Source organism: Nanorana parkeri, unplaced genomic scaffold (genome assembly GCF_000935625.1).
Source record: "Nanorana parkeri isolate BGI_ZX_2015 unplaced genomic scaffold, ASM93562v1 scaffold1800, whole genome shotgun sequence".
NCBI classification, from domain to species: Eukaryota; Metazoa; Chordata; class Amphibia; order Anura; family Dicroglossidae; genus Nanorana; species Nanorana parkeri.
In genome coordinates, this window is record NW_017308068.1 from 156,827 (window position 1) to 183,259 (window position 26,433).

Consider the following 26,433-nt stretch of genomic DNA (forward strand, 5'->3'; position numbering starts at 1 on the left):
TTCCATACACTGTACGATTCTCGTACGATCGCGGGATTTCCCGCGATTCTCGTACGAGAATCGTACAGGGTATGGGCACCTTTAGGCTGGGCACACACCTTACAACCATCGCAAGACTTTTGTGATGGTTGTAAGGTAATTTAAAAAACGTACGATCTGCCTATCTTGGACAGGCAGATCGTACTTGCGATGATCGCCAATGTACGATGCTCGGCGGGTTTTCGAACATGTTCGTAAGTTAAAAGTCGTGCGACCTTACAGTAGTAGAGGTCTCACTGCTTCCACACACCTTACGATAATCGTACGATCGCGGGATTTCCCGTGATTATCGTACCATTATCGTAAGGTGTGTGGGCACCCTTAGGATACCTGAACTGTAAAAAAAGGCACCTTACCTGAAACTGATTACTTGCTGAAACCATGCAATCATGGGTTATTCCTATCTTTACTGTTACCTAAGATGGATGGGATCAAAGTGCAATACAAATGAGTATAGATGAGATAGATTAAGCTGCAGCATGCTGAAAACAGACCGAACAGACTGAAATGCAGCGTGACCTGACCCCTGACCCAGAAGTGGAATACATCTTCCCCTCAGATACATAGAACACACAGACAAAGTGTATGGCAGCGAGCCCGCAACATAAAAGCGCATGAAGCCGATAAGAAAAAAACACACAAGACAAACACAGACAGTACTCACAGACCAACCAGAATCGAATCTCCCGCCAGAAACGAGCCGCCGAAGATGCCACCGCCGAGTGCAGCCGGAAAAGCGAAAACGCAGATGAGGAGGGGAGACGAGCTGCTGCGAGCAGGAGAGAACGGAAGCCAGAAACCCGGAAGGAAGCCTCAGATGATGCCCACGAGATGACGCCCACAGCTGTGTGACATGAGTGTCACACAGCCATGAAATGTAAGCTGACAGGCAGTTAGACATCCACTAGGCAATTCCTGTGTGCTGGTGACGTTAACGCGTTTCCAGGGCACGCCCCCTTCATCAGAACGTAACGTCACCTTCCTTATTTCCACCTTTAAAGAGCAAGTGGCCAATCATGGACGTACCCCAGAGGCTCGTCGTGATGTTTAATGTTATCGCGGCCATAGCTGGTGTCAGTCTGGGGAACCATGTAGAGGCGGGATGACGCGACCAGCCAATAGGGACCCGGTACAACCGGGCTCCGCCTACTGGGTGTCGCCGCCACTCGACCTATCACATTGCCCAAAAACCGGACCGGCTCTTGAGTCCGAAGACGGCAGAGTGTCAGCAAACAGCATTAACTGAGTGCAGAGATCACTATGGGAACTCAGTCGCCTGGAGAGGATGAATAGGAGGAAGGTGAACTAAATAACTGTTGACCACCACATAAATGTGAACACCAGCAACAACGTGTTGGTATATATATAAAGAAATTATGCAATGATATGTATACAAAGTTATAAACATAAAAATTGGTAATCATAAATAGTCAAATGTATAAATATATATATAAAATATACATGATTTTGTGTATATATTGAGGGATTGGGACCCTGTGGGTAGCCACATATGGGTAATATAGGGCCAGTGCCACAATAAAAACAAGGACAATTGAAAAGAGATTATCGATCAGTGTTTGGACCAACGCGAAGTTTCCGATTGTGTGAGGGTATGATTGGAGGGTATAACAAAAGGCAAAAACACTGGATGTGATGGTATAAGTAATGACAAATGGAAGTGATGGAATGCCCTCTATGTCTATAGGGACAATTGTAGCATAGAGGGACTGTCTGAACCACAAGGGAGGGAGGGGTGAAAAGAACTAGCCGGACATCCATATTGGAGGGTTATAGGGAGGACACTAACTCTAAGCCCTCGTGAAGACCACTAGGGTATAGGCTGTTCAGAGAGTAAATCCAGAAGGTCTCTCTCTGGCATATTCTTTTGTATCTTGTACCTTCATCTAAATGATCTGGTATCGTCTCTATACCGAATACTCTAAGTCCCTCAGGATTCGAGCTGTGGGCCTCCAGAAAATGTCTGGGCACTGAGTGATCGTCTGCTTTTTTGAGGATCTTTCTCTTGTGCTCTCCAAACCTAGTTCTCAGGGTTCTGATCGTACGTCCCACATACAATTTACCGCAGGGGCAAATGATGCCGTAAATGACACACTGTGACGCACAGTTAATGAACTGCTTAATGGGAAAACTCTTTCCCCCAGGGTGGAAGATTTCCTTTGTTCTGTGCCAGAAAAACGAGCATGTTCCACAATTGTGTACATTACACTTGAAACATCCTGTTTGGCCAAAGATACCTTTACCAGAATTTTATGTTTTATTCAACTTAAGTCTGCTGGTGGCTATTTTGCTACGGAGGTCTTTGGGTTTACGGCTAAAATCATCCAGACACCGATGGGGCGTGGTTTTGTCGCTTCTAGAACCAAATTCACAGCCCAGCACCATGGTCCACCCAACAGAGTACCACATCACCCCTTGGGGTGGCAAAATAATACCCTTCATAGACAGCCCAATAGACACATCCACAGTCGTGACCATCCACATAGGTCTGAGCAGTCCCCCAGTGGCTATTTTGCTACGGAGGTCTTTGGGTTTTTTGAAGATGACCTTAGGAAAACTGGGGAGAGAGTTCTTCAAAACGGGGTCTTCTTTCAGAATGCGCCAGTGATTTTTCAAAATCTTAGAGATCTGAAAGGCTCCATCATTGAATTGGGTACAAAAGCTGATATTATAGGAATCTCTGTTGCTGTGTGCTTTCTTAGAGGTAGGGACCCAGTGTTTGTCAAAGGCCTTCTTAATCAGATTGGAATCATATCCCTTGTCCAAAAACTTTTTTGTTAGGGTGCTACCTAGAGCCTCATAGTCTGAATCGGCAGTACAAGTTCGCCTGAGCCTACCAGACTGCCCATCAGGAACATTTCTAATCCATCTGGGGTGATGGTTACTCAGAGTTAGAGTGTCAGTAGGAATTGCCCGCCGAGGGTTTGAAGTGGGTTTTGGAGGTGATCCCTCCCATGTCGTCGGCTCCTAATTCAATATCTAAAAAGACTAATGCTCTATCGTCTGTTACAGACGTGAAGTCTAGGTGAAATGGATTGCTCTTAAAGTAGTTGACAAAGGCAGAGAATTCTATGGCAGTGCCATCCCAGATTATGAGGATGTCGTCAATATATCTGGCGAACAGGACTAGGTTAGCTCCAAATGGGTTATTCGACCAGATGTGAAACTCTTCCCAATACCCCATCAGCAAGTTTGCATATGAAGGAGCAAAACTTGAACCCATAGCATTACCCTTTAACTGGATATAATGGGTGTCTAGGAACGAGAAATAATTATGTGTCAGCACGAACTCTATGGCCTCTAAAATTAAGTTGGCTTGGGAAGAATTAAAATTCCCAGACTTGGCCATGAAGTGCTGGACCGCTCTGAGCCCGAACTGATGTTCAATGGAGGTGTAGAGGGAAGCTACATCCAAAGATGCCCATAGGTAGCCTTCTCTCCACTTGTACTGTTTTAGGATTTCCAGAATGTACCCAGAATCTCTGACATAGGAGGGAAGATCTAAAACCAGCGGCTGTAGGAAGAAATCTATGTAACTAGCCAGGTTGGAGGTAAGGCTATCCATCCCTGCTATTATGTGTCTACCAGGTGGTCTGGTGAGATGTTTATGAATTTTAGGGCTGTGGTAGAAGTAAGGGATGCAGGGGTGTTGAACAGAAAGGAACTTATATTCTGACTTGGATAGTACCCCTGTGGAATAGGCCTTACTGAGTAGTTCATCCAATCTCATTTTGAATTCGCTGTTAGGATTCTTTTGAAGTTGGGCATAAGTGGTGGTGTCTGACAACAGTCTAATAGCCTCATCAATATAGTTGGTCTTATTAAGAATGACTAGGCCACCACCTTTATCTGCCTGTTTAATTACTAAATCTGTGTTATCACAGAGGGATTTGATAGCTATTTTTTCTTTTTGAGTGAGATTAGTAGTTCTACCTCCTTTTTTGGAGCATAATTTTCTGAAATCCGTAGGTACCAGTTGGTAAAAGGTGGAGAGGAAGCTCCTTTTGGAATGATAGGGGTAAAAGTTGGACTGGGGTCTGAAATTAGAATGTCGAATATCTGGATCGATGTAAGGTAAGGTATCAAGTGTAAATTCTGTTCCGTCCCATAGGGTTTCCAAATCCCTAAGGGTCAGCTCATCATCCAGTAGGTCTGTCTCTGGACAGAGTCCTGGTGATGTCTGTACAGGGTGGGTCGGTCTAGCATTTTTCAACAGAAAATGGCGGTGGAGGGTGAGTCTGCGTATAAATCTATGTAGATCCAAAAAAATGGCAAAATCGTTGGGGGAGGAGTTGGGAGCAAAGCTGAGACCTTTGCGGAGTACAGAAGTTTCAAATTCATCCAGAGAATGTGAGGAGAGGTTGTAGATCTTGATGGTGTTGTTATTAGGGTTGGCTAAGGCTAAGGACTTAATTTGCCTTTTTTGCGGGAACTTGTGTCCAGCTCTACAAACTCTTCTCTTAGATCGGAAGATCTTTTCTTTTTCCTTTGTTTGGGTGTCCGGGCTGACACTAAAAAAGGTTCAGCTTCTTTAGTGGTTATCCCCTCTCTATAACGCATGGTTTTAGGTTTAGTACCTACTCTCTGCCCAGAGGGACCCGGAGTGGAGGCCTCTAGACCTGGGTGAACCCTCCTGGATGGAGAGTGGCACCCATTGTTCTTCACATGCCTGGATGAAGGGAGGCAATGGGTGTTCTGGGCTGAAGGGTCTGGGGGGAAGGTGAGGCTCCATCTGGATTCTAATGAGAGTACATGGTTCCCCAGACTGACACCAGCTATGGCCGCGATAACATTAAACATCACGACGAGCCTCTGGGGTACGTCCATGATTGGCCACTTGCTCTTTAAAGGTGGAAATGAGGAAGGCGACGTTACGCTCTGATGAAGGGGGCGTGCCCCGGAAACGCGTTAACGTCACCAGCACACAGGAATCGCCTAGTGGTTGTCTAACTGCAGCTTACATTTCATGGCTGTGTGACACTCATGTTTGTGAGTACCTTTCTGTTTTCACCTTATGATTACTGAAATAAAATTGACCTGCACCAGGAAAGGCTGTGCTTACTTTCTAGATACATATGGATACAGTTTGTTGATAAGACTGAGTATAGGGTGATAGCCATTTATGACAGCCTTCAAAATATAATAGATGGATTGCAATATACATTACTTTACCAACCGTGAAGCACAGCAATTCTTGCCTGGAACAAGTGATGCACAGCTATTGGATTACAAGGAATTATTTGATAGCCACGCTGAAGGATTTAAAACGAATAATAATACCGTCTTATTTTTTATATTAAATGGCCATAGTGACATGTTTATGATATCAGGCGGAAGAACAATGGATATTACTGTTTATTATAACCTTACAGAAAAAAGTGTGTGTAGTTTTAACTGAAAATAATACATTTGTATAAAAAATAAAGCATAATAATTAATATTGCACTGCCCACGCTGAAGGATTTAACCCTTTCTCTGCCAAGCCCTCTGGAACATTTTTCAAATCAGCTGGCCAAGCCATTTTTAAATTTTCTAGTCCGTATGCCATACGTCCTTGGCAGCGAAAGGGTTAAAAGGAATAATAATACCGTCTTATTTTTTATATTAAATGGCCATAGTGACATGTTTATGATATCAGGCGGAAGAACAATGGATATTACTGTTTATTATAACCTTACAGAAAAAAGCGTGTGTAGTTTTAACTGAAAATAATACATTTGTATAAAAAATAAAGCATGATAATTAATATTGCACTGCCCATGGACTGCATTATAGAATAATTTTAATCTATAGAGATTGATTTTTGTTTGCATGATTGTAGTTTAGAGGTTATGCGGACATAGATTTAAACCACCATGAGTAATTGATACTTCTGTCAAAATCTCACTGTTTAGCATACTGATATGCATAGTACAGAAATTAAAAGTCAGCAATCAGAAATCATTTTTTAAAATTAGATCAGCGAAAGATGAATTCTGTTTGTCTATGGGCTAGTGCAATTTCATATTTAATATATATAATTTTCTTGCTTAAAGTTTCCAAGGTTGTTTGACATTTTGGGCCTTACCTTTCACACGAACAGAGATGGTGTGTCTGATACTTCCCATCCTGTTTGATGCCTGGCAGAAATACTCTCCACTGTCTTCCTCAGAGACGGGTGAAATGCGCAGAGTCTTGTTGTAATTCTCAAACTTCAACTTCTGACTGGGTAGCTCTCCTCCTTTCTTATACCACATAATGTCTGGGGTGGGGCTGTTAAAAATACAAAATCACTACAAATCCAAGAAGATTTAAAAGTCCCATCATTTGCTGTGTGTTAGGGATATTTATTCAATTTGTAGAATTAATATTTTATAATGATCTAAAAAAATAAAAAGTACATTAATGTGGTGATTTACATTTTGTTTTGCCTATTTTATTGTAAAACTATTAAATAGTAAAAAGACATACGTAGATGACAAGACAAACTATACACAGAGGAGCTGATTAACTACATACATTTTCACCCTAGACTTTAGATATCCAATTACGTATTCATTAGAGTCTCAGGGGTGTGGAATTCGTATCGCTCGACGCCCGTGACATGGTTTTCTGTTCCTAAAATAAGCGCGGAGAGCGGCGCTGCGAGCGGGGGACGTGGAGCGCTGAGAGCGGGGACGGAACGTGGAGCGCTGAGAGCGGGGGGCAGGGACAGAGCGTGGAGTGGGGACGGAGCGGGGGGCGTGGAGTAGTGACAGGCTCTGTCACCTCCCTCTGCCTCTGTCCTCGGCGGCCTCTGCTCGTTCCTGTCACAGGAGTTCTAGCAACAGTGCCTGCTAGAACGCCTGTGTTGGAGGTGACAGGTTCAATAAAGAGTACCTGTCACCTCCAAATGCTATCAATCAGGGGATTGTTAACCCCTGTGAGATAGCAATACAGTTAAGTTTTTAAAAAATTGCTAAAAAAATGTAAAAAATTATAATAAAAAATGTAACTAAATAAAAATGTAAAAAATAAAAAGGCGATAAAGTAAAAATAATAAAACAAATAAATTTTTTTTACAACGTAAATAAAAATTTAAAAAATGAAAACCAGCCCCGCTGCCCCCATCTGCATGCGAATAAACGCGCAGTATTTTCAACTGCGATCGTGTGCAACCGCACGGGCACGGCTGTATTGCAGCAGGAAAACGCGCAATCTGCCTGGCACGACTGGGGTGCAATTAGAAATTAATGGCACTGACAGCACAATCGGCAGTGGTGTGCGATCCGTGACTGACCGGTCATCGTGCACAAAACCGAGCGGATGGCTGGGTGGTCACGGAATCGCACAAACAGCTAGTTGCATGCTTTGGTCTGTTTTCTCTCTGATCCCCGCTGCTCTCCCCCTTCTGTATAGACAGAGGCAGCAGGGATTAGAGTGGACACAGAGCCGATCCAACTGCCAGCTCCCAGAGGGAAGGTGAGAGCAGTGACAGACAGGATGTCGTCTTGGAGAACGGAGCTGTGTAGGGCCGGGCAGAGCTGCAGGATGCCATTGGAAGAGTAGCAAATATGTGAAATATTTGTAGATCCTTCCATGTACTGATCACTCAGTGTTTGTTAATAACTGAGGACATAGTAGAATTACTATGTCCCCAGTTATGAATGAACAGGAAGGGCTACACATCACTTCCTGTTTATTCATGACTGGGGGACCAAATACTTACTCAGTTTTTGAATGGACACGAGTACAGAGGCTTCCTGTACATTTATAACTGGGGAGAGTACTATGCTGGGGGGGTGCAATACTTGCCTTGGTCACGGTAGTTGACAACCCACACCACACCATTGGGTTTTCCTTTCCATTTAGGGTTGGGTGTTCCAGTTTGACATGGATGGCCCCTTCAACAGATCTTTCAAACCAATTGTCTTCTCCGCACAATAGACTGTCATTTGTTCTTCATATGCAAAAGTTTTATCTTCCTAACATCATTGCTGTTCGATGCTGGTTATTGCTAACTTCATTGGACTGTGTATACCATGCTGTTTAACTAATGCATATGTATTTTTGGCACACATAAAACATAAAAAACAGTGCACCTCTCTAGTGTAAAAAGCTTAATTTAGTGGAAATTAAAAGCAAGAATGTACTCACAAACAGCCAGTGAAAACACTGCTGGCACACCTATGCCATTTGGTCATTGGCCACCTTTCAACCCTTATAGGATTCTGTTGGTGGGGATTGCTAGGTCTGATGAAGGGGGTGTCGCCCCAGAAACGCGTTACCTTGTTTGCACTGTTTTTTATGTTTCCTGTGTGCTAGAGCTTCAGACAAAGTGCTGCCCTCCGGTGAAGAGTTGCAGTCTACCCTTTGAAAATGAACTTTGGCGCCAATTACTTTGTTTGAACTTTGAGATAGGTATTTTGGTTTATAGGTTTTAAAAAGCAATGATTCTTTAAAATACTACTGAGCTTTTCAAACACTCTAGCGACATAATGGATGACTATGATCTTTTAAAAATATTTGTAGTACAGGAGCAGAATCAAGTGTTTTTAACCCCATATACTTTTAAATAGGAATGCCCTAAAATGTGCATAATCATGCACTTTTCAAGATTTTTTCAGGCACTCCCATTAAAGTCTATGAGGACAAAATGTTCTAATATGTCTGAAAAGAAGCTCATGTATTTTTGGGCTACAGACATTTTGCTACAAGAGACAAAATGCTCAGTTATGAACAGAGCCACTGAAAACAATGAGATTCCTTTTGTTGAGCATTGTAGCGGTTAGGCAATCAAGCTAAAAAATGCCTAGGTGTGAGTGAGGCCTAGGGGATTTAAAGCTCCTTCACCTATAGAATTCTTATAACCCCCAGTTTGCATTTCAGTGGATGGAGGGAATTAAAAAGCATATACAAATTAGTATGTGGTTGTTTTGTTTTAGACTTCACTATTCAAATTTCTGATGTTGTTGTCTGCTGATATTAACTCAGGTATGTCCCACATATGTGATATGCTCCATGAATATGTTAAAGGCTCTATTTTTTTTTATTTGCTCCATGTAAAACCTGTTCTGCAATGAAGCTATGGTGCAGCTTTGTTTCCGTTTTCAAAAGTTGCCTTTCCACTTTAAGCAGGTGGAGTCCCAACATAGGTCCAGCAAGGGCCATATTCGGTATGGCCTGAGCTCATTTATGATGACCAGAATGTTATCCAAGTGCAGGTCTTTTTCATCTCTAATTTTGTTTTGTGAATTTCTTGGCAAAATCTTTGGAGGCGTGAATGTATCTGACAGCTGAGGGCATGAGGGTTATCCTCTAATATGTTACTAATGCTAATAGATTAAATACAATCAATTACATTGTGTACCTGTGATAAAATCTACCACATAATAGAGATGCTACAGAGATTTCACTAAATTCTAATTTTAAATTGTCACTTTTGTCTGTGTCTAAAATCATTATATTACATGAATAAGACATTAACATAGAAATGTATTTTTACTTTTGTTTTCTGTAAATTGTTGTGCAAATATTTTTACTAAAATACTTAACTGTTTAAAGATAAAAATACAAATTTCTTACAAAAAATAAAGTTAACAGTACTTACACTCCAGATGCAATGCACTCCAGAAGTAGATCTTCATCACGCAGAACCAACTTGGTGCTAGATGTCCCCGTAGGGAGTAGGAATGTTGGTATCCGCTCTGGTACCCCACGGGCTGGAAAATGGGCATATCATAAATGTAACCTTTGCAACAAAGCTTTAAGGGTTCCTTCACACAATCATTTTTGATGTGTCTGTAAAGATGCATCATCGTCTATGTAAATTAACTGATAATAATAAATATGATGTTTCTAAAGCAGCAATTTATACCCTCCACAATGCTACAATTGTACATTGGAAATCAGGTATTACCTCTCTTGTTAAACTCTCTAATTATACCCAACCTTTATGAAGGCAACTTGTTCTTCTGTTCCTTGCTAATCAAACAGTTCAAATAATTAACCATTTAAACTAGAGTTTCTGAGCAAGGTAGCGTTAATATAATTTTAGTCAATAGTATAAAATAGGTTTGTCTAATATTATATTTAAACTAGAATAAATTGCTGCTGCAGTGCCTGCCACACTGAAATTCAATTGAATCTTGGGTGAAGTTTAATTTGTTATAAGGATGACCCTACATGTTTTTTAAGATGGACAGGTATCTCACCAAGTGGTAGGAAAGTTACCTGTTCTTGAACCTGACAGTTTTTCGGCTATTCCTCACACAATTTAACCCTTTCGCTGCCAAGCCCTCCGGAACATTTTTCAAATCAGCTGGCCAAGCCATTATTGAATTTTCTGCAATTTTTTCCTATTGATTTGATTTTCAACTGCTGCGTTGCTAGCGTTTGTAAAAGAGATGTTGTGTAAATGCACATGTGTGGTGCACTTGTCACAACTATTTTTGAAAAGTCTACGTGTATGATAACTAGTGCCTCTGACAGGAGGAAATAATCATTCTCATCACATATGACATCCCTATATGTCTTGACCTTCACCAAGTCTTTGTAGAGTTTGCCTAAATCTGGCTAGGACAGAGTAGTGTATGGTCACCGTAATAATATACACTATATTGCCAAAAGTATTGGGACAACCCTTGAAATCATTGGATTCAGGTGTTCCAATCATCTCCATGGCCAGGTGTAAAATCAAGCACCTAGGCATGCAGACTGCTTCTACAAACATTTGTGAAAGCATGAGTCGCTCTCAGGAGCTCAGTGAATTCAAGCATGGTGCCGTGAAAGGTTGCCACCTGTGCAAGAAGTCCAACCGTGAAATGTCCTTGCTACTAAATATTCCACGGTCAACTGTTAGTGGTATTATAACAAAGTGGAAGCAACTGGGAACAACAGCAACTTAGCCACGAAGTAGTAGGCCACGTAAAATGACAGAGCAGGGTCAATGCATGCTGAAGCGCACAGTCCTCAGAAGTTGCCAACTATCTGCAGAGTCAATGGCTACAGACCTCCAAACTTCGTGTGTCCTTCAGATTGGCACAACAACAGTGCGGAAAGAGCTTAATTGAATGGGTTTCTATGGCCAAGCAGCTGCATCCAAGCCTTACATCACCAAGTGCAATGCAAAGCATCGGATGCAGTGGTGTAAAGCACGTCGCCACTGGACTCTAGGGAAGTGGAGACATGTTCTCTGGAGTGACAAATCACGTTTTCTCTGTCTGGCAATCCGATGGACGTGTCTGGGTTTGGTGATTGCCAGGAGAACGGTACTTACCTGACTGCATTGTGCCAAATGTAAAGTTTGGTGGAGGGGGGATTATGGTGTACCTGACCTCACCAATGTGCTTCTGGAAGAATGGTCAAACATTCCCATAGACACACTCCTAAACCTTATGGACAGCCTTCCCAGAAGTGTTGAAGCTGTTATAGCAGCAAAGGGTGGGGCAGCTCAATATTGAACCCTACGGACTAAGACTGGGATGCCATTAAAGTTCATGTGCCTGTAAAGGCAGGTGTCCCAATACTTTTGGCAGTATAGTGTATGTGTCATTATCTGCATACAAGAGTAAGTGAATTATGTGTTACTATTTATGTAACATCTTATGTGCCCACAAATAATTAAATGTAGCTAATGTATAGGCCACATTCATGACTTTTCAAATAAAAAATAGTGGAAGCAGGAGAATTTTTTAGAGTACTGATATCCCATGTCTTGTTATTTTGATCCATATATTTTCAAACCATTTTGTGCACTAATTACGCTTTTGCTGAATTACGATATAAGACATTTATGGGTTCTTTGCTCATAGTAAAAACACATTACAGGTATTTAAGAACATTTTCCACAGTGCATAATTGAACAATCTTGCTGAAAAATGTCATGGCCCTGACAGATAAGAGGAGTATCATTTCTTTGTAGTTGGTGAAAAGGCAAAGCAATTTTAACATCTATTTTCTTCTGCTTCGCTAGACTTTACTTTGGGGTTTGAACTTTACTATTTTACAAATATCACCAGAAGTAAAGATTCTGAGCAATATTACTATTGCTTTGTAAATAGGGGCTATACTATAGTAATTTTTACATTCTGGAGTATACTGATTTTTGCATTTATTGGTATATGTGTTGGAGGCATGTGACATTCACCAAACATTCACTGCAGCAAAATCAATTTACATTGTTGTACTTAAAAATGTAATTTAAAACACATTCGCCAGGAAGATACACAGCGAAAGTTTGCTGAATGTCACATTTGCTGCTTTATAAATGTGCCTCCACATTTACAAAGCAGAATAATATTATACATTTTTATAAATATAGCCCTAGCAGGGGTATGAAGTAGAAAAAATGGTTTAAAGTGACACTAAACTCAGGATTTAAACCTTAAAAATGCATATAGGTACCCTAACTATTAACAATAGTGGGCATCATTTGTGTATCACTCAGCTGTAGATCCTCAAATCATCTCTATATTGGTGATGACACTGTCCTTCCTTCTGGAAAGTGGCTACTTTTGTTCCCCATGATCCCTGTGTGTGTTGCAAGGTGGTCATTGCTCCAAGCTCACTCCTGTGATCGACTATAATTTCAATACAAATTGGTAAACTAAACATGATATTATAGCCCATCGCAGGAGCAAGCTTGGAGCGGTGGCTACTTTACAACACACACAGGGACCATGGGGAACAAAAGTAGGCACTCTCCACAAGGATGGACAGTGTCAGCTGAATTCAGAGATGATTTGAGGATCTACAGCTGAGTGATAAACAAATTAAGATACATTTTTGTTAATAGTTGAGGTACTTAAATACATTTTTCAGATTTAACTCCTAAGTTTAGTGTCACTTTAATTAGGAACACAGTTTATTTAAAAAACATTGATTTTACTTGCAAGGTTACTGTAAGATATCCAGATCAAAGGACAACCAATTGATCTGTTATGAATGAATCAGAATAATTACACTGTAGCAACAGTAGACACTGTTGTTTAAGTCTCAATTTACACAGGAGCAACAATAGCTATCAAAGTGACAGCCAGGATTTGCCGATAATTGAGGCCAGAGAGGTTGCTTTCTGGTGTAATAGGTAGGTTCATGTTGTAGTTCTACTTGTGTGTTGTCCTTGTACAGTGTTGGAGGTACTTGAAAATCATCATTGATAAACAACAAATATGAACTTAGGTAGTAAAATAAAAGAGCTCCAGTGATGTGAGTATCCTGCTGTCTTGAAAGCAATTACACACATTTGCTTGAAAACATGAAAGCCACAAATCAAAAGTGCAAAGCTAGCTTTGGTTACAAACACACATACAGCAATAGCAAGGCATATATTAAACTACAAATAGAAGCGAAGCAAATGCGTCTTTATATGACAACATACCTAGAATGTTTATCTAACAGCATTAAAAAGTTGGGAGATATCTAGAGATAACACAATAACATGTTCATGTAACAATTAATTACATGTAGCTTTCCCGATCAGCTTGTCTGCAAAAATAGACAATGATATCATCAAGATGAACATGAATATTTTTGTATAATCATATTAAATAATAATTAGAGGTGCACCGAAATAATTTTCAAAACCGAAACGGAAAATAAAAAAAACGTTACCATGTCCACAATCATGAATGAACAGGAAGTGATGTAAATCACTTCCCATTCATTCATAATTGGGGACACAGTAAGCTGTCTCTGCCCCCACACCACTGCTCTCCTGATCTGTCACAAAAGGATGAGCGAGCGGTGCTGGAGGAGAGCTCAGCCTCCTGTGACAGCTAACAGCTGTCACAGGACAGGCTGAGCAGTGCGGGAGGCGAGGGAGGTGCAGGAGGAGAGACGCCAGCAGCTCACATCAACCTCCTCCCCGGACTGCTCAGCTTCCTGAGTTTCTCTCAGAGGGGACACAGAAGTGTGGGAGGAGAGAAAGCATGGATGCACCGCTATTTCAGCCGAAAGATGGCACTTTCGGCATTTTGCCAAAAGTGCTATTTTCGGCCGATATGTTCTCTTAAGCACAACTTTTCTATTTGTAGATTACTTTTTAGTTTAATAATTTCTTATCATGTCACAACTGCTCTAAGCATCTTATCCCACTTTTGACCCTTTCACTGCAGTGCCCTGCTCTCCGCTTCTAGTCCCCGTTCACACCTTCGAATTCCATGACTGCACGCCAAGCACGGCTCAAGTGAGCATTTTGATGTGCGTTCACAGAACATGTCAACAACGTGCTTTTAGTGCCATTATTTGTTAATGCACGTTCACAGAATCCCTTTGTGTGAACAGGGACTAAAAAATAAAAAACTGTATTGAGTTAATAATCAAAAAATTTCTACATTTCAAAGTGTACAAAGTCTGGAAGTTGGCTTTGCATATATGCCCCCCATTACACCTTGCCAGCATTCCTAAATGTTGTGGTTCATTTCAGCCCACCAAAATGCAAAGATGGGAATGACCTGCGCATTGTGGTGTGTTTTGTAGAAAAAAGGTTCATGTCTGACTAGTGTGAGTTGTGGTGCGATAGGCACCCCACCCCACTAATTGATATTTACCTTTCCAGTGATTCCCCTGCTGCCCCTTCCCCAGTTGCCATCATAATAGTTGGCTGTTGCCTATGACTGCTTCTCTTTAACATGTATATGTGAATGAGGCCTTACTGCTTCTTCTGTTTACTAAAATGAAGCCCCCAAGAGTCCTTTCAAAATGTTGCATTTAGGGGTGTGCATTAAAATGCATGTTTTAATGCAGGTTATTGCAACCTGCATCAACACATGCCTTCAGGTGTGGCGCATTGCAGTGCCATTCATAGTGAATAGCACCCCAACGCACCACAGAAGAGTGGGAAAGACATTCACAATGTGCAAATTACAATTCACATTCTCTATGTTGTGGTGCACTGATAATGCAAAAAAAATGTTTGTGTAATTTCTGTTGCGTTTGGTGAATAGGCAGACCATTCAAAATGATTGGTCTCCCTTAATGTAATTCACTTTAATATGCAACACAAAGCATGATAATGTGCATGTGATAATGATAACAGTGTAAACGTAGCTAAAAATGAGTCTGTTTCGGTAACACATGCATGTCAACACATGTTACGTCGCACCTCAGCGCAGTGTGGTCAAAACCACTCTTCACCCTTTTATGAAAACGCAACACATAGCAAGCCTTATAAATTTATGTTTGTGCATTTCTGTATTTTGTGGCCTGCTGCTATAGATATTAATATCAATTTTTAAAAAATGTGTGAAAACAAAAATGTTAAAATAAAATTGATCCAAACCATTGCAGATTCCATTTAAGTAGTATATTTTACATAGACCATGCTTCTCCTAAATTCCCAATCATTATAAGAAGAATCCATAAAAGCACCAACTACCTGTATTTTTTAATAACCATATAAAGGTACTTTACCGGTGCAGCAATTGCTATAATGTCACTTTGAACCAGAATTAGCAGTATTTTGTTTTCTAATTGATTTTACTTATACTGATTGAGTATTTGAGAAGGTGTTTCCTAATGTATCTGTAAAACATACACTTTAAATAGAAAGTATAATGGTTTTGGGCTAGGATTATATTTTCTACATCTGATTCATCAGTGGGGTCAGAATATCATTTAAACCAGCAGTGTTTGTATATACAGTTCTAGTAAACCTAGCACAATGTTCCTACATTTAAAATGTTTGAATAATGACCTGACTTGAGTTTTTCACCTATATGACATGTTATGTAATGAATACTGTTAGCTACAAGGTGAGTTAGATTGGAAGTCTTAAGACCCCAAGGACTCACCATGATACTTAATAGTATGGTTCACGGAATGTACAGCAGAGTCATTACGGGAATTCTCTGTAATAAACAAAACATGGTGAGAGCCCTGGAGGAACACATACTGAAGTGATAGATAAGAAGAACAAAAATATATTAGGGAATAAAGTGAAGAACAGAAAGCAAAAAGAGAAAAAGATTCAAGCGCATCAGAGATTGGGGCCTTTTTTACAAAGGTTGTGATTGCTGTTTCACTGTTATTTTTTATCCAGAAAAATATAGTTTCTAGCAGTTTCATGTACATTTAATGTTGCCTTGGGCAATATTTCTACTCATTTTTATGATACTTTTAAAAACAATGTGAAAATAACCATGTGAACATTTATTTGCAGAGAAATTAGCCAAGTAATAGACTTTCTTTCTTTTTGTTACATACTCTAAAGCAGCCTTTCTCAAACAGGGTCTTGTAGCACCCTGGGGTGCCTTCTGGCTTTGGCAGGGGTGCTTTCAGATTTCCGCTAAAGAGGGAATCTGATGTGAGGGGGAGCTCTAATGTGAAGGGAGAAACTCTACGTTGTCTTTTTTTTTTTGCCTAGGTTTACTCACTTAAAATCCATACCAGATCCCTATCTAAGATGATGGTTTGGTACTGATTTTGGGGTTGGGGAAGCACACCTCATTTTTACATTTTAAACTTGGGTGTCTTGAGATTTGGCATAAAAGGCTGAGAAACGCTGCTCTAGAAGTATGGTTGCTACTAGGGATGTCCAGATACCAAGAATCATACCTGGTACAAGTACAAGTACTGATAATGTTCCAGCTCCAAGACTAGAACAAGTACAAACCAGACCAAGTACAATTACTGATACTTGTCCAATGACTCACAGATACTTATTACTGATAAAAAAAATTTAATTTTCATTTGACAGTTTTCTTAAAACACTACAAACTTTTGATTTTAGGTACAGTGGTGGAGCGCCAGGGCCCAGTCACAGCTGCAACCCTGGTGGTTTGTGTGAAAATGCCAAGTATCGGCAATGGTATCTGAACTGGTATCTGAACTGGTATCTGAGCATCCCTAATTGCTACCTTAAGCTAAGTATACTGTACTTCGCTTAAGAAAGTTTCTAAAGTTGGCATAATTTTTTTATGAATTGTGGCAGTTTTTTTTCTTGATTATCATCACACATTTTTTAGCCAATCTACTGCACTCATTTTCACTCTGAAATCAAAACTGAAGTTTGAAAGCAAACGGAAATGTGCAGTGAGACAAAATGCAATCAATCTTCATAAATAGGCCCCTTGGTAAGTAATGTAAAGACAATAGGTGTGAGTGTGCTTGCAAAAGCAGGTAGCAAACATTCATTACAAATTGTACCTCAAAAGTAGACACAATTGATAAGGAAATGCCTTTAGTTCAAATAGATCTCAAAGACAAGCATTGAAAGACAAACAGGGCAAAATAATGAAATGTTCTGCTCTGCTAACATAGCTGAAATGAAAAAGAAGAAGGCATCTTCTGCAGCAGCAACAAGGAAAATCAATTTTTAAACTAAATGGTAATGGTAGCATGGGATCTCTAGCAAAATAAAAACAAACTGTTAAACGACAATGTTTTTTTCTGTGGCACATGGTAAAAACTGAGTTTACCAACATGAACTAGAGGAGAACTTCACATAAGGGTCTATTCACTAAGCTGCCGAGGGCAACTGAGTGAACAACCGACCCCAAGTGAAGTGAGCCGAACACTGTTCGGCTATTCACTTCAGCCTTGTACGGCTGATTTCAGCCGTATATCGGCTGAAATGAGCCGTACATCGGCTTGCTTCGCATGGCTTCGGGTCGGCCGAACATGCTCAGCATGTTCGGCCGACCACCCCATAGTGTCACATAGGTCAGGGAAAAAAAAAACATTGAAAGGTTTACATATAATCAAATTCAGAGTGACAAGCTATTGACATCCTTAAAGAACTTTGGGCACATTTTTTTATTAACCCTTGCAGTGTGGATACCCCCGAACTGCAAGGGTTAAGTGCTCGTTTTCGTCCAGGGAGGAAAATAAAATTATACTCAACCGATCCTCTGAGACAGTTTGCTTCTATACCGCTCCTTCAAGCCTCTCTCCGCATCTCCTGCAGTGATCTAAGGATCCTCGAGTCATCACGTTGTATACAGTGCATAGGACGTGAGGACACGGTGGGACATACCATTGCTGCAACATAGGAGGAGACAGGCTGGAGGGAGCACTGTGACAGCTGGCCGGCTCCGAGGTTCAAATGAGTATAACTTTATTTTAGCACCTAGATGAAAACAAGCAGTTAACCCTTGCAGTGTGGGGGTAGTCCCGCTGGAACAGTTAATAAAAGTTTTGCCTGGAATTTTTCTTTAATACTGAGTTGCAGTGGTAGGCCTTTCTTATAGGGAAGGCAGCCATTCGAATAATCTGTATCTCAGTGGTATCACTGGTTTCCAGTGTAGTCATATTTTTTTAAACACGACTGGACAGTGACTCCATGGAGGTTTGTATAGGTTTAGATATTATGGAGCCTTTTAAATATCTAAAAAATGTTACAGCAGATTTTAGAAAGAAACGTTCCACTGAATCATAATCCATATCTAGTTACTGCCTATGTTTCAGTCATTCTGCCAATATAATGATAAAGTCCACATAATGGTAACTAATATAGCCCTGTAACAGTTGACAGCAACTAGCTTTTGAATTAGACTCTTTTTGTTGAAATGTTGAAAACCTTTTAGGAAGAAAACGCATTGATACAAAGTTTTCTGGTTCAATAAAGTATAAATCCCCACTTACTGGTTAGTACTTTTAAAGTGTATGGATTTTTCTGCTGGATGGTATGTGTGAAATGCGAGCGCGCATTGCAGCTGTAATCTGTCACAGCATCCTCACGCAAGACATTAGAGAAGTACAGGTCTCCGTTCAGACCCTGGGACACTCTTCTGCTCTGCACATTTGGCTCCATTGCTAGATGTACAAGAAAGGTAATAGAGTTAGCACATTAGGTAGGGTTGACTGAGCACACACTGGATATTAAACAGAGATGATACACAATTTATAATGGTTTATCTAGACCGGTGGCTGAAATAAAATGGATACATATCTTTCTCTTATAGGCAAACCCAGATTATTTTAGTATCAGTCAGAGGCATAACTAGAAACATCAGGGCCCCGGTGTAACAAACCATGAAGGGTCCCCCACCGCCATGGGAAGGCACTATAAACAGGCACCATGCCGTTAACAGTAAGGTTGCCGAGGTCTCCAGTAGACATGTGCACCAGCAAAAAATTTGTTTAGTTTAGTTTCGTTTTGAAACAAAACAAAAAAAAATTGTTTTTCGTTTTTCGGGTCCGAAATTAAATTAGTTTAAGATTTGTTAGCGGTAGTCCTGCCGAAATTCGTTTATGAAAAAAAAACTAAAAACTTTACTCTCCAACAAGCCGGCCAAACAACATGGAGTCGGCTTCAGGAAGTCAGGAAGCCGGGTAGCATCTCATTACCCGCTGCACGGCTTCCTGCCTGCTCCATGCAAAAGGAAGCACCGGTACTCGGTGAGTACCGAAAGCAAAATACCGGTACTCTATACCCAAAAACCGGTATTGGTGCATCCCTAGTTTTAATTCAAACTATTTTTTTTTATTGGGATAAGTAGATTGTTATGAAGGACAAGTAGATTTGGCCCCAGCTTTAGCCCTTGGACAAGTAGTTTTTTCAAAAATGTCCACACCCCTGTAAGCTATTTTTTATTAGTATCATTAGTACATTTAAATATATTTCACATATAGTCAAGACACACAGGCTTTGACAAATGGAAACCTCTATTACTATATGCATACACCAGCCTCCCCTACTTACAACTGCTCATCCAGAAAATGACTGGAGGAGGGAGACCAGGAGGAGGGTTGCATTGCAGAATGAGAGATGCCCCTTCATTTACAACAACTGGATCTAGGTTTTCTTTTGGCCATAGTGGAGATCCTGTGAAAGAAGGCATGCGGCAAGGTTAGATATTTGAAGTGAACTTTCATACACTGATACATTTTAAATCACTGAGTATGTTAGAATTGTCAAGGCATTTAATTTGTTTTTATGAGAATAAAGAATTCAAACAATCACGCAACAATTGAATGTATTGCATAAAGAACTGCATCTTTTAGATTGTAAGCCCTCACGGGCAGGACCCTCCTTACCATCTTGTCTTGAATTGTATTGTGATTGTAACATCTTCCTTATATTGTAAAGCGCTGCGCAAACTGTTAGCGCTATATAATTCCTGTATAATAATAATAATTAATTATTATCATACAGGATTTATATAGTGCCAACAGTTTGGACAACGCTTTACAAAATGGAGGGAGACAATACAGTTAACACTACAATTTCAATATGGGAGGGTTAGGAAGGCCCTGCTCATGAGAGCTTACAATCTAGTAGGAGGGGCAAGTGATACAAAAGGTAATAGTTGTGTAGGATGATTTAATGGAAGAAGTGAAAGGACAGTTATGTCAAGGTGGAATAGGCTTCCATGAAGAGATAAGTTTTCAAAGATCGCCAAAAAGGTTAACAGAGTAGGAGATAAGCAGACAGATTGGGATAAGGAGTTCCAGAGGATGGGAGGCACTCTGGAGAAATCCTGGAGGCGAGCATGGGAGGAGGAGACAAGACAGCAGGAGGTCTTGGGAGGAGCGTAGAGGGCAGTTTGGGTGTTATTTTGAGATGAGGCTGTTAATGTAGCTGGGGCAGAGTTGTAGTTGGCTTTGTAAGTTATTGTTAGTATTTTGAATTTAATTTGTTGGGCAAGTGGGAGCCAGTGGAGGGACTGGCAGAGAAGTGTAGTAAGATCACGGTAAGCATGTTAAGATCGATTGGTAAGGTGGACGAGTCTGGCAGCAGCATTCATGATAGACTGAAGGGGGGATGGCCTGTTTAGTGGTAGGCCAACAAGGAGGGACTTATAATAGTTGAGGCAAAATATTACAAGGGAGAGAATTAGAAGCTTTGCGGTGTAATTTGTTAAAAAGGGGCGAATTTTGGAAATGTTACGGAGGTTGAGTCGATAAGATTAGACAGTGATTGGATGTGGGCCTGAAAGAGAGCTCAGAATCAAGGATTACACTGATCACCCAGGCTTGACGGAAGGGGTTGATCGTTGTGCTGTTGGTTGTGATGGATAAGTCGGAGGAGGGGACATGGAGAGAAGGAAATATTATAAGCTCAATTTTGGACAGATTTAGTTTGAGGAAGTAGTGTGACATCCGTGTTGGTATGTCAGTGAGTGAAGTGCGAGGAGATAGAAGGGGTGAGCTGATGAGTGGATAGATAGATTTGGGTGTGGTCAGCATAGAGATGTTATTGGAAGCCATGGGAGTTTATCAACTGACCCAGCGAAGAGGTGAAGATGGAGAATAGAAGGGTGCCAAGGACAGAGTCTTGGGGGACTCCCACAGAAAGAGGAAGAGGAGAGAAGGAGGTAGAATTGTATATGAAACAAAAATATCACATGTCTGTATATATTTATCTGGCTTTTAGAGGCAGCACACCATAAAAATATTCTTTCACAGAATGGGCTGTAGCTTTTAAAAATCATAACTAGATTATAATATGTAGCCACTTTTTTTATACAAAGAGTGCTTACAGGGTTTTTTTTAAGCATAAAGCAAGAAAACTAATTTCTTATTTTGCTATTAGCTACTGATTTTGACTCTGTTTTTTAGAACTGGAAACTTACTAGAGACTTGAAGTAAAATCTTATTCGAAAGAGCTGTCCCATGCTGGTTGCGAGCAAAGCACTGATATTCCCCTTCATAATCTTCAGGCCTACCACCCCCATAAATGTCTATGACAAGGGTTCCTGAACGTCTGCGAAATGAGACTTTCGGATCCTTAGCAACATTGTAAAATTTTCCATTCTTAGTCCAAGTAAATCTGGAAAAAAAAAAAACATAGGTAGATAGACAGTCAAACAAAATAGATATTGTGGGTAATATTAAATGTTAATATTACTTATGCATAATTTGCACTACATACTTCCTATCAGCTACACATGAAAAAGGCTGCTAGTTCACTGAAGGTGAAGCACACCGCACACCACCCCAGGACATTCAGTGACCACAAAAGCTTTTTCTTGCCAGCTTCTCCTGAACCCTCCATTCCTTCTGCAGGGAGCCCAGCTAAAGCAAAGCCCTGCATGGCAGATCGGCAGAATAGACATGTTGAGGCGAGCCAACACAGCCTGCCCTTAGATGGAATATGTAAGTTTGCCGACACTGAATTAAATATCTTCATCCATTTTCATATAAAACTCAAACTACATTTAATTAATTGTATGTGTCTAAATCACCCTTCTAAGTGACACTCAATTTAGAAATAAACCACAACTTTTCTTCCTAATAACAAATCTCCAGGCCCAGATGGTTTTTCTAATGTGTATAAACTTGTTAAAAATACCCTTGCTGTTTATCTACATCAAATCAATAATAATGGAGTCACCTCTGCCTCTTTCTTTCCAGAAGTGCTTAGGGCTATTGTTACAGTTCCAAAGCCAGGGAAGAAGCATTTGTCACCCCAACATTTTCTCTATGTTAGCCTGGAAAGTCTTGCTCCATTTAAAAAAGCCCTTCACCCTGCTCTCTCCACTTCCTATTTCACTCACTATCTTTGACAGCTTTATACCACACTAATCGATCCAAACATGGCATGCGAAAAGTATTTTCATACTTTTATATACAGACTCTGGACTTGGGCCATTTTCAACATGATTCTGAATATGGCCTACCAGACCAGGAATACCTCTACTATTTGTAAACAACCCATTTCCTCCAGCAAACAAAATCCATAGTCTTTGCAATCCCCCAAACCGGCAATTCTTTAACTCCCCTAAGCCATGAGCTAAAAAAGAATCACCACCTACACGATAAATAAACTTTTACTAAATCCCCACTTCTCTTTAAATGAAAAAGCAACCTTGGAGCTTTTTAGGCCTCATTCACATTGGGAGATTTGGAATCCCTACGGATTCCTGTTTATATGCAGCCGCTGTACCTGTTCAAATAACGAAAGGGTGCTCTATAAACACTTTTGTTTTCACATGTAATATACGTAATTAAGCTGTTTTGTTTTACTTTAATACAGATATAAATTTATTTGCCTAGTCTGATCTCATATTACTTTTTGAATTACTTACGTGGGATGTGGATTTCCCTGAGCCTCACACTCAATGATGATGTTATCACGTGGATCAACAATATAATTTTTCACAGACTGCTTAGTAATGGTTGGTGGCTGAATAACTGAAAAAAATATAAAAGAAAAAGTTAGACTAAGTGTTAAGCATTAAGTGTTCTGAGCACTTCCTAAGCCTCACATCCAGTAAATTGGTGTATCTGTAAAAAATAAGTCAAGGCAACTGGACTTGCTGTATTTTTCTTGAAGATGTTTCACTGGTCATCCAACCAGCTTTCTCAATTAAGAATGACTTGTACAAAAAATTATCTGGGAATAAATATGGTGAATGTTGCTCCAAGCCACGTAATCTGTTAGTCACAACCAGGTGTTGATTGCATTTGCATAATTGGAGTCTAGGAGGTGTTATTAACCTGCCCAGAGAGAGTACCAGTAAGGGTGAAAAGCATAAAAAAAGAATTTGGTGTCTGAGAAACTCAGAAACGTTTTTAAAAAACATCACATCCCCATATACAATGACCTGGATAAAAGAGAACCTTCACAGACTAGTAAACTGGTGGATCCGAAGTTAAAATATCAAGACAGCTCCTGCCTGCATTGTAAAAATACTGTATTTACTAGCAAATAAGCTTTGATCTATGAGATTTTGACCTTCCAAACCAATAATCTTTGAGCTTTTCCATGTTCAGTTTCCAAATACAACAAACACACGAGCAATCTGGCAATATGTGAATAACATTAAAGTGTATCTACACTTTAGTAGCCAAACTGGGATAACAACTATTTTATATGTGTTACATGTTCTCATCCACATAGCATACTTTTTAAAAATCTGCTTATATAACACTTTTTTTGTTGTAAATTCGGACACAGGATTTGAACATAAAGGGTTAAAAATATAGATGAAAGGAAACTCATTGGGGGGAATTTATCAAGGGAGTTGCTCCACTTTTCTTTAAGTGACACATTTTCCACGTTATTTGCACCTTATTTATCAATGCAGTCTAAGCCTTGATAATAAATGTAATTTTCATTAGACATGTTGGGGGGAAGTTATCATAGCAATTGCGAGTGTTTGAACTTGCACGGAATATATTTGCACCAGATTTATCAAGCTAGTGTAATGTTGTTGATAAATGAGGTTTAATAGACTCCAGGAAAAAAGACCTCTAACTTCAGGCAAAAAGCTTAACTGTCGCATCTTGAAGAAGTGGTCACGGGGACTTCTTAAGTTGTGACTGTTTTCTTAGGTGATGCTCCAGTTTCATACAGCCCCGGAACAAGTGCAGATGAAAACTGCAGGTGCAAGCTCTGAAGAAAACAGGTGCAAAACAGGGGCAAAAAACATGCAATTGAAAATGTATTGCAAGCTCTGAAGAAAACAGGTGCAAAACACATGCAAAAAACATGTGCAGTTGGAAAAGTAGTGCAAGCTTTGGGCAGAACACGTGCAGTTGGAAAAGTAGTGCAAGCTCAGGTAAAAACAGGGGCACATGAAGATTTGCACGAGATTTGCACATAAAAAAAAATGATCTAAGAGGCTAAAACTGTCATCATTGCTTTGATAAATTCCCCCCATTGTGTCTCTAGTCTGTGTGGGGACAGCCAGAGTTTCTTGTCACTTTGAAAATATACAGAGAAGCTTGCAGTCTGTCCTGCTCAACAGAAATATCTAAAAGTTAATATTTTGTAAAAATATATGTTTTTAGGTTGTGTGACTAGAAACACATAAGATAGTGTGTTTTCTCCAATTTGATTGCAAAAGTATAAATGCATATTAAAGTACATCTACAAATATTTATGTGCCTTCTTTAAAGAAACTTGGCCCTTGGTGTTTAGCCTTTTAACCCCTTCGTGACGGGAGACGTACACTGTACGTCCCGCCACAAAGGGACCAAATGACTCCTCACGTACACTGTACGTGACTAGTTATTTGCTGCATTAGAGGGCTGGTAACTGCTGAGAATCAGCGGTTACCATTCATTAATGGATGCCTCAGTATAGAGGCATTCATTAATGAAAGGGTTAACCTTTTTCAGACACCTGATACCTTAATATCGGGTGTCTGAGAGTCAAAGCAGAGCGGGCAAACATGCCGAATTTGGCTTATTTAACACGTAAACACATTAAAATTGTATGACAAGTTTTAAACAATCATGCAGCTAGCCAGTAGTTCTGTGTATTTTCACTTGGCAACAAGCTAGAAGCAAACTGGACTCTTAATTTAAACTTACGCTCTCGTTGAATGATTGCTGTTAATATCCATGACAGCAAATAGAAAGTTGAAGAGAAAGAGTTAGTGAAAACACAAAAAATAATAATGTACAAATGTACAAGCACAGGTGTGAGCTATAACAAAAAATTCAACTGGAAAAGTAGTCATTTACAAAAAAATACAAATCTTAATTTTCATCCTGCTTGTTTGCTCATCTTGTCAGTTTATAGACCTACCACAGTCATCATCCTTCTCATCACTTTTTTAACTCATCAGACATACTGTACTTTGACCTGAGTTATACCTCTTTCTCATGTATGTTTCTCACCTACTGCTTAACATGCTGCTTACCGCTCTAAACATCCTCTCACCTTCACCTAATTTTACATGCAACCTTTCACCATTTCTCAGATGTTCTCATATATTTCCCTCCAAATGACTGTCATGGTTCTATAACTTCCTTCCTCCTTATCTTCCACATCCCTCCTGCAAAACTCAACCATTTGTCAGACCCCGGTGTAGTGTTATGTAATTCCAACGTTTAGCCCTCGTTCACACCTGAACGTTTTGTAGCGCGTTCTACGCTCGACGAACGCTCTACAAAACGCTCAAACATCTAAATCCCATTGTATTCAATGGGTCTGGTTCACACCTTGGCATATTTCAGCCCGTCCCTAACGCGCTACAAAACGGCCCACGCCTGAAAAGGTACATGTACTACTTTGGGCCGTTTTTGTTGCGCGTTTCCATTGGGATACAGCCAAGTAGCCCTCGGAAACGCGCGTTTGTCGCACGATTTTTTTACCGCGAAACGCGGTAAAAAAAAACGCGCGACAGACGCGCATATGCAATACGCCTAGGTGTGAACCAGGGCTTAGAATTGAAGAAATATTTACAACAGAAGTGTTTTGAACCCTCCTGGCCTGACATAGAAGATCTTGGGATCATGGGTACTTGCACAGGAAGCGCTGCACTATGTTTATTCCATTATCACACACTACCTTTTCAGGCTGTAGCTAGCATGGGATAAGCCATAAGTTTCAAGAGCTTCCAGCAGCTCTGACCTCCTGTTCACCAGTCACACAATCTAAAACACTGCATTGTTAAGTTTCGCTTGCAATGTGGCACAAGGGTGATTGAAAGGGTCTAGTAGCACTGATAGAAGGTGTGTCTGGTGAAGGACACACAGGATGAGGCCTATGAAGAGAGGGGGGGGGGGGGACAGACATAA

General features: G+C 40.3%; 1 protein-coding gene across 14 annotated transcripts in view; it reads right to left on the reverse strand.

Annotated features, from left to right (window-relative positions):
• Positions 1-26,433, reverse strand: part of NFASC (neurofascin) — a 189,042-nt gene that overhangs the window by 153,845 nt on the left and 8,764 nt on the right. For 12 of the 14 annotated variants that reach the window (XR_001942046.1, XM_018571664.1, XM_018571658.1 and 9 more), the window contains exons 2-9: positions 25,222-25,239; positions 22,989-23,094; positions 21,534-21,730; positions 19,661-19,783; positions 18,601-18,771; positions 15,810-15,866; positions 9,626-9,737; positions 6,125-6,309 (exon numbers count right to left, since the gene is read on the reverse strand). Coding sequence is in view for 13 of the 14 variants with exons in the window: in XM_018571664.1 (XP_018427166.1) it covers positions 6,125-6,309; positions 9,626-9,737; positions 15,810-15,866; positions 18,601-18,771; positions 19,661-19,783; positions 21,534-21,730; positions 22,989-23,094; positions 25,222-25,239 (969 nt within the window). In the remaining variant the exon portion in view is untranslated. The remainder of the gene's footprint in view (positions 1-6,124; positions 6,310-9,625; positions 9,738-15,809; positions 15,867-18,600; positions 18,772-19,660; positions 19,784-21,533; positions 21,731-22,988; positions 23,095-25,221; positions 25,240-26,433) is intronic. The other 2 variants (XM_018571666.1, XM_018571659.1) reach the window with 1 other exon arrangement.